At 30.6% G+C, this 7932-nt stretch overlaps 1 protein-coding gene across 1 annotated transcript in view; it reads right to left on the reverse strand.

Moving 5' to 3' along the window:
* Positions 1-2949, reverse strand: part of LOC111378454 (early nodulin-93-like) — a 4322-nt gene extending 1373 nt beyond the window's left edge. Inside the window, exons 1-3 of the mRNA XM_023001652.1 lie at positions 2566-2949; positions 1871-1932; positions 421-496 (exon numbers count right to left, since the gene is read on the reverse strand). Of these exons, the coding sequence (XP_022857420.1) occupies positions 421-496; positions 1871-1932; positions 2566-2677 (250 nt within the window). The 5' untranslated portion in view covers positions 2678-2949. The remainder of the gene's footprint in view (positions 1-420; positions 497-1870; positions 1933-2565) is intronic.
* Between the last annotated feature and the right edge of the window lie 4983 nt (positions 2950-7932).

Consider the following 7932-nt stretch of genomic DNA (forward strand, 5'->3'; position numbering starts at 1 on the left):
GGGGGGGGGGGGGGGGGGGGAATAAATAAATAAAAATTACTTGTGAAACTTCAGCTCCTAGTTATATTAGGATTATACTACTTGTACACAGAAATGGTATATAAGGGGTTACGTAAAATGATGTCAAGGGAAAAGATTGGATGAAAAAGTTGATTGCGTTTTAAACTGACAAGTGATAAAGTGACGTGACATTATGTAACAAATTATATAAAGATTGATGTACATGGAGCAAGGTCCATTATATTAAAGGAAAGAGCAGTCAAAAACATCAAGAAATTTCCTTTATCATCTAAATTATGAGCAACCTAACAAAAATAACCTTTTTCTTTAATGACAAAGAAGGAATTTTTCAAAAGTCATAATATAAAGCCAAGCTTCATATGTTATGAACTATTCAATACAAATTAAATTCCGACTTACCAGCAGATATAATGAGTGCCTGGGCCGTATAATTGAGATTTGCCTTTGCCCAAGGTACCGTTCGACAAACAATCAACTGAAAATTTAGGCAGGGGAATTTATTAATTCTATAATGCAAAGGAAAGGCAAGTAGCATTAGTTGACCATACTCCCAAAAACATAAAAGAAAACAAAAATCAAAATAGATCCCAGCACAAAATGTAAAAAGGAGGATCCAGTTTACTTGATTGCTTGACGAGGTTTTACAAGGAAACAAACATGACTAAATCATCACGAACAAGGGCTTTGTTCACTACAATCAAAGCATACATATCTTGTACATTTCATCTGTTTAGCGTGTTTGGCCTAGCTTAAGTAGTTTCATTATAAGTAAATAAGTTAAAAAAACTAGCTCTTTTCAGAGGTCCAAGTTGAAAATAAGCAAATTTTCTTACTTAAAAGTAAGAAACTGATAAATTATCCTGGACGCTTGGATACAAAAAATTACTTAAAAATAAGTTTCACTGTTTATTAAGCTTCGCAAACATGCTCTCTAGGCAGTGAATGTTGCGGCATTCACTTAGCGTCCTGAAGTCTCTCTGCCAATAAAATTTCTCTAGATTAATGTTCAAGAATTTAGAAAATATTGCCCTGTTATTGTAAAGATTTGTTCAGAAGTATTATTCCTAATTAAAACCATTAAACCAGAAATAAGGAATGTGGAGCATTTGCACAGAAACACAGACTTGTTTAACATACAGTCCAAGCAACTCCATCATCACACTTAAGGATCATATTGATAAATCATCCAATTTTCCCAACTCTGATGCATCTAGAAAATACTTTGTAAGCTAGGCCGACACAAGTGCATGTGCATGTGTATCTGTACGTTGTAATGCTGTAAGCAGAAACCGTATAAGCCAGTACTGTGGTCTTTGAGATAGGCCTTGTTGGTTAATTCTATTTTAGAATCAGCAGTGGTTGACAAGAGCATGTTTTGGTAAACTTATAGAAAAGCAAAAGTTACTTTTAGTTTCCAAATATGTTTCCTATGCTACTTTTTTCTCAGTTTTAAGTTAAATAAAAACAGGTAACTTGTTTGTAAGTAAATTAGTTTTCCTATAAAAATAACTTTTATTTTTTTATCTTTAATTACTCAAAAACATTATTTACTCTTAGTACAACTGACTGTACGACACATCATTCGAGATTCAGTATATGCAAAACACAATTTGAATTAAGACTACGATTGTCATCTCGTCTCATGCTTATAGGACATTCTAGTTTTCCGTCTGTTCTCATTTGTATATAGCAAAAAGTTAATAGATTAAAGAATCCAAACACCAGTCATAAAAATAGCACGATCAGAATATGCATCTAAAAATCTAGTACCATAACTCCAGAAACTAAATACAATTAAACATTTTAAAAAAAATTAAGTTTTCGAGTAAAATGAAGTGAAATCTCATACAGTAGGCACTGTGCTGGAAACGCTTGCAATTGCAGCAGCTTTTGCTCCGGCACGCACTCCTTCTGCAACCCAAACAAGTTCAAACTACATTCTAGGATTATTCCATTCTATAATTTCAGTCTAAACCAAATAGATTTTCAAAAATAAATCCCTTTCAGAAATTTAACAATACAGGATGTGATCTTTAGCTCTGTTCAAATAGTACATAACACAAATATATTACACGCAAAGGAAATGCAGGCAAAAAGAAAAATAGACAAATTTAATTATAGCGCCAAAAATATGCGGATTTTTCTGAAAGAACTGTAAAAGGCTAATTCAACCTCGGCCATTCCAAACTTTTTATTTAATCGCTGAGAAAATGAATGCAAATAAACGAAAAGAAAAGGTAGTTAAAAAAGTGAAGCCCTATTTTACCCAATGAAAGACCGTGCAATGTATCAATGAAATTGAAATAAATCATTCGTAATTTTAATCAAGTTTCAAAAGAACCCATATGAGAAATGCTATAGAAATTGTAAAACGAGAGAGAAAACCCAATTTTATCGAATCAAACCACCGTGCAATACATATTAAGTAGAAAGGAAATCGTTTTATTTTTTTATTATTATTTTTTTCATTTTAATCAATTCTCTCAAGATACAATAAAAATAAAAATCACAAACACATTAAGAAGTCTCGGAAATTTGTGAAACCTTGAGTGCATTGCCTGGACCGGAGAATTTTCTCATCTTCAACTGGGGATGGGATCAACAGAGATTTCTTGCGGTTTGCCCACGTTTCCCTCATTTCTGACGGAATTCCCATTTTTCACCGATTAGATTATACAATTCTTTTATTGTTTCTTGGTATACATGTATAATTTGTAAGCCTTCTCGTGGTTGAATTGATTGGAAATCAAAGTTCAAATTGAGTTTTTGTTGCCAAAAGCGACGAGGCGCAGCCGCTTAGTTCGAAGAACGGTTCAACACGTAGGATCGCATGCGTTTATCTAAGCTGAGATCCGCCGTCCATTTTTGTTGGAGTAACGTTTTTTATCATCGGGGTAATGAAATTTCGATATGGCGATCCATTATACCTTACATTTGTCTCTCTCTCCTCCCGCTACGTCTCATAAAAATTGGACTTATCAATCCCAATATTTCACATAAAACGTTATATCTGTTGTAAAGTAATGAGATAATTATTGATAATTATTTAATATTATCATGATAGAAGATCTATTTTATTCTAAATGTAACTCTTATTTTAGACCATATAAATATAAGACATTTCTTCATAATAATACACAATTGAGTTTTAACTTTTTATTTTTTCTTTTATTTTCTCTTTTTCTTTCAATTTTATAACACGTTATCAGCACGATTCTCTTAAAGTCAAAGCAAATTAGTTAGAAAGTAATATTTTTTCAGAAATATAGCCCTTGTTTGAGCCCCATTTTTGGGAAGAAAATGAATTTTTGAATAGTGTATTGATGGAAAATGTGTTGTTAAAAAATAAGGAAATTTTTTTTATTTGCATATAATATTATTTTGTTGAAAAATGTGTTGTTGAAATGATGTCAAATCACTGTTAAAAAATGTATGTTGGTTGAAAAATGGGGTCCAAACGAGGACATAATCACGTGTACCAAAATTAATTTGGCAACATGTGAATTCTATCTATACGTATGCATTAATTCAACTTCGTCCAGTTCACGTCCCATTTTTTTCATGGTACCAATTAAAATTTGGAGGTTGCTTCATTCACTACAATTCATCAATTTCTACCTTTTGATTTTACATTTTTATTATGTGGCAATCAATTTCATGAAGTAGCATTCATTAGATGCTTATGAATTCATTTTTAATCCATGGTTTTATGCGACACTATTGCATGTTTTCAATTCTTGAATTTGAATTCGTGTCAATTTAGATCAATTTGAGGCGAAAAAAGAAAAAATAAATTTGTACACGATGTTTTAATTCAGGAATACGTGTAGTATTAGATGTATTAATTTATGTAATTCTTTCTTTAATTTTTTTATGGATGAAAAATATATGTTTATGGTAAAGAATAACTATAAAGCATATCTTTTCAAGATTTTTTTAATACATGTTTGGTAATTAATTTTAAAATATAAATTCATATCCAATTTATTTGGTAACTATTTTTTATTTGCGTGGTAATTAATATTCTTTAACTTGATTATATATTTGTGTTGTTCTATCATAAATTTTAACTCAATATTTTATCATATTGTTACTCCTGAGGTAGCATAACATTATAATTAATATTCTAGAAGAATATTAATCGAAGATTTATCTATTGTAAATAATTTGTTGATATTCATGAAATAGCACAATATTATAATTATATTTTCGAAGAATATTACCGGCTCCTGAAGAGCATAAATTATATTTTTTAATATTCTAAAAGAATATTGACGTATTGATCTTGACGAAATAATAATAAAATACAAGTGCTCCTGAAGTAGCATATATTTTGAAGAAAATATTATTTTAGTGTTTATCTCAGAATGAAAACACGTAACTTATGTTATTAATTACTTGATTAATCATTATATGATGTTTAATCACATTCTTCAAAACCAATTGTATTTTTTTTATTGCGTAGTTAATCAAATGGCAAACATCATGAAACTCGAGTTTGCTGCACTTTATATATTTGACAAAAATTATCTATCATGGGTACTCGATACTGATATCCATCTTGTCTAAAAATGTTTGGGAGAGACAATAAAAGAAGGAAACAAAGAATCCTTGCAGGATCATGCAAATGCACTCATCTTCCTTCGTCATCATTTTCACGATGGGCTGAAAATTGAATATCTCACTGAAAAGGATCCACAAGTTCTTTGAAAAAAATTAACTAAAAGATTTGATCATCAGAGCACTATAGTCATTCTCAAAGCCTACTATGTGTAGATGCACCTTCGTTTGCAAGACTTCAAAACTGTAAGTTAGTACAATTCAGAATATGTTCAAAATTGACATTGTGTAGAGAAAAAAATCACCGATGAAGACATTTTGGAGAAATTTTTTTCCACCTTTCACGCCTTGAATGTGCTCCTGCAGCAGCAATATCTCGAGCGTGGTTTTAATAAGTATTCAAAACTTATATCTTGCCTGCTTGTTGCTTAACAGAATAATGAACCGCTAATGAAAAATCATGGGTTGCGTCCAATTGGTTCATTCTGTACCATTGCCTGAAGCAAATGGTACTGTATTGCTTAAAACAAATGCAATATCAAGACGCGAATGTGCACGTAAAGTAAACCATGGACGAAATAATCAACAAAGTTATCAACAACAAGACAACAATTTCAAAAGGCACAAAATAAACGGAAGTAGCACACCTAAAATGATACATAAAGAAGGTTGATTTAGATGTGGAATGAAAGGGTATTGGATATGTACTTGTCGTACGGCAAAACACCTTGTAAATTTCTATCAAAAATCAATCCAGGGAAAGGAAAAAGTGGAGACAAATTTTGCTGACTATGATGATCCAATTGATGTGACTTATTTGGATGTCTCCGATTTTTTTGCTGATCCAAATGTGAATATTGACCATTTGATTGGGGTGGTGTGATGGAAGATAAAAATTAGTTTTTTTATGTTTCTAGTATTTCCCTTTATTTTAGAAATTTAATTTGAAATATATTTTTATTTTTCGCAAAAAATTTGAACTTTATTATGCATCGTTAATTTCACAGTATTCATTATCTTATCATTTTATATTTAAATTCAAGTTTTTTTTAAATATATCTATTTTGTCATATTGATAGATTCATGATGGATTGTTAAGATACCTGCTTGATTGATAGTGCAACTACACATACTATTATTCAAGACAAAAAATATTTCTTGGAGTTAACATTAAAGGAAAATAATGTCAATACAATATCAAGTGCATCGAATATCGTTGAAGGCTTCGAAAGAGCTTGTATTATTTTATCAAATAATACAAAATTATATATTAACGATGCACTTTATTCTAGCAAATTCAGAAGAAATTTGCTTAGTTTTAAAGATATCCGCTGCAATGGATATCATATTAAGACGATGCAAGAAAATAATACTGAATATCTTTCCATAATCTCTTTTGTATCTGATCAGAAGCAAATAAAAGAAAAAATTTATACACTTTCATCTGGCATGTATTATACATTTACAAAAATGGTTGAATAAAATAATGTTACGAACCAGAAGTTCATTGACCCAAAAAAATTTATTCTTTGACATGATCAACTTGAACATTCAGGAGCTATAATGATGCGTTGAATAACAAACAATTTACATGGACATTCTTTAAAGAACCAGAAGATTCTTTTACCTAATAACTATCCATGTGTAGCTTGTTCACAAGGCAATTTAGTCATTAGATTTTCAACTACAAAGGTCAATACTGAATCTCCAACTTTCGTAAAAAGAATTCATGAAAATATATGTGGGCCAATACACCCACCATATGAACAATTTCGTTATTTTATGATATTAATTTATTCTTCTATTAAATGGTCACATGTTTGTCTACTTTCCACTAAGAATGTGGCATTTGCTAGATTACTTACTCAAATTATAAAATTACGAGCGCAATTCCTCCATTACTCAATTAAAACTATTCGTCTTGACAATGTTGGTGAATTTAGATCACGAGCATTCGATAATTATTGTATGTCAATCGGGATTGTAATTGAACATTCAGTTGCGCATGTCCATATACAAAATGGTTTGACAGAGTCGTTTATTAAACGCCTACAACTTATTGCTAGACAATTACTTATGAAAATAAAACTCCCAACTTCTGTTTGAGATCATGCCATATTACATGCTACATCATTGGTTCGTATTAGACCAACTGTCTATTATCAATATTCACCTTTGCAACTAGCATTTGGTTATGAACCTGATATTTCTCACCTACGAGCCTTTGGTTGTGTTGGCCAAGTCCCTATTTCACCCCCACAACGTACTAAAATGGGTCCCCAATGATGACTCTAGATTTATGTGAGTTTTGATTTACCATCGATTATTAGGTATCTTGAGTCTATAATGAGTGACTTATTTACTGCACGTTTTGCAGATTGTCATTTTAATGAAATGACTTTCCCAACTTTGGGAGGGAAAAAATTACATCCTGAAAAACAAGGTAATATTACTTGGAATGAAGCAACTCTATCTCATTTTGATTCCCGCAGCAATCAATGTGAGCAAGAGGTTGAAAAAATAATTCATTTGCAAAGAGTTGCAAATCAATTACTTGATATATTTGTTGACAAGAAAATTGACAAAGTCATATGTTCCAATAGAAAATATTCTAGCAAAAATTGATGTCCATTTACGACAATCTGTTGTAGAAAATGAATCTCAAATACGTCAGAAGCGTGGTCAACCAGTTGGTTCAAAAGACTTTGTACCTTGAAAAAGAAAAGTACATGAGAAAAATCGACCAAAAACTTCGGAAGAAATCACATTAGAAAAGATTAATCAATCAGATATTGAAAATACGGTTCCTGAAGAACGACAAGTGTCCAAAAATAATTAGATTTTAATAAATTATATGTTATCTCATAAATTATGGGAACAAAATAATGTTGTTATAGATAATATTTTCGCCTTTAATGTGACTTTTGATATTATGTAAATGAGGATTCTGAACCACAATCGGTTAAAAACTGTTAAAATAGAAAGATTGGCCAAAATAGAAAGAAGCTATATAGGGGAAATTGAATTCTTTGGAGAAATGAAAATTTTTTGGACCGATAGTTCGAAAATTTGAAAATGTAATCCCTGTTGGATACAAATGAATTTTTGTACGAAAGAGAAATGAAAATAATGAAATTACAAGGTACAAAACCCGACTAGTAGCTCAAGGTTTCTCATAAAACCAGTAATTGACTATAAAGAAATATATTCTCCCGTAATAGACACCATCACTTTTAGATTTTTAATTAGTTTGACTGTATCACAAAAGTATGATATGCGCCTTATGAATGTAGTAACTGCATATTTGTATGGTTCACTTGATAATAACATATATATATATATATATATATA

Source organism: Olea europaea, unplaced genomic scaffold (genome assembly GCF_002742605.1).
Source record: "Olea europaea var. sylvestris unplaced genomic scaffold, O_europaea_v1 scaffold1816, whole genome shotgun sequence".
NCBI classification, from domain to species: Eukaryota; Viridiplantae; Streptophyta; class Magnoliopsida; order Lamiales; family Oleaceae; genus Olea; species Olea europaea.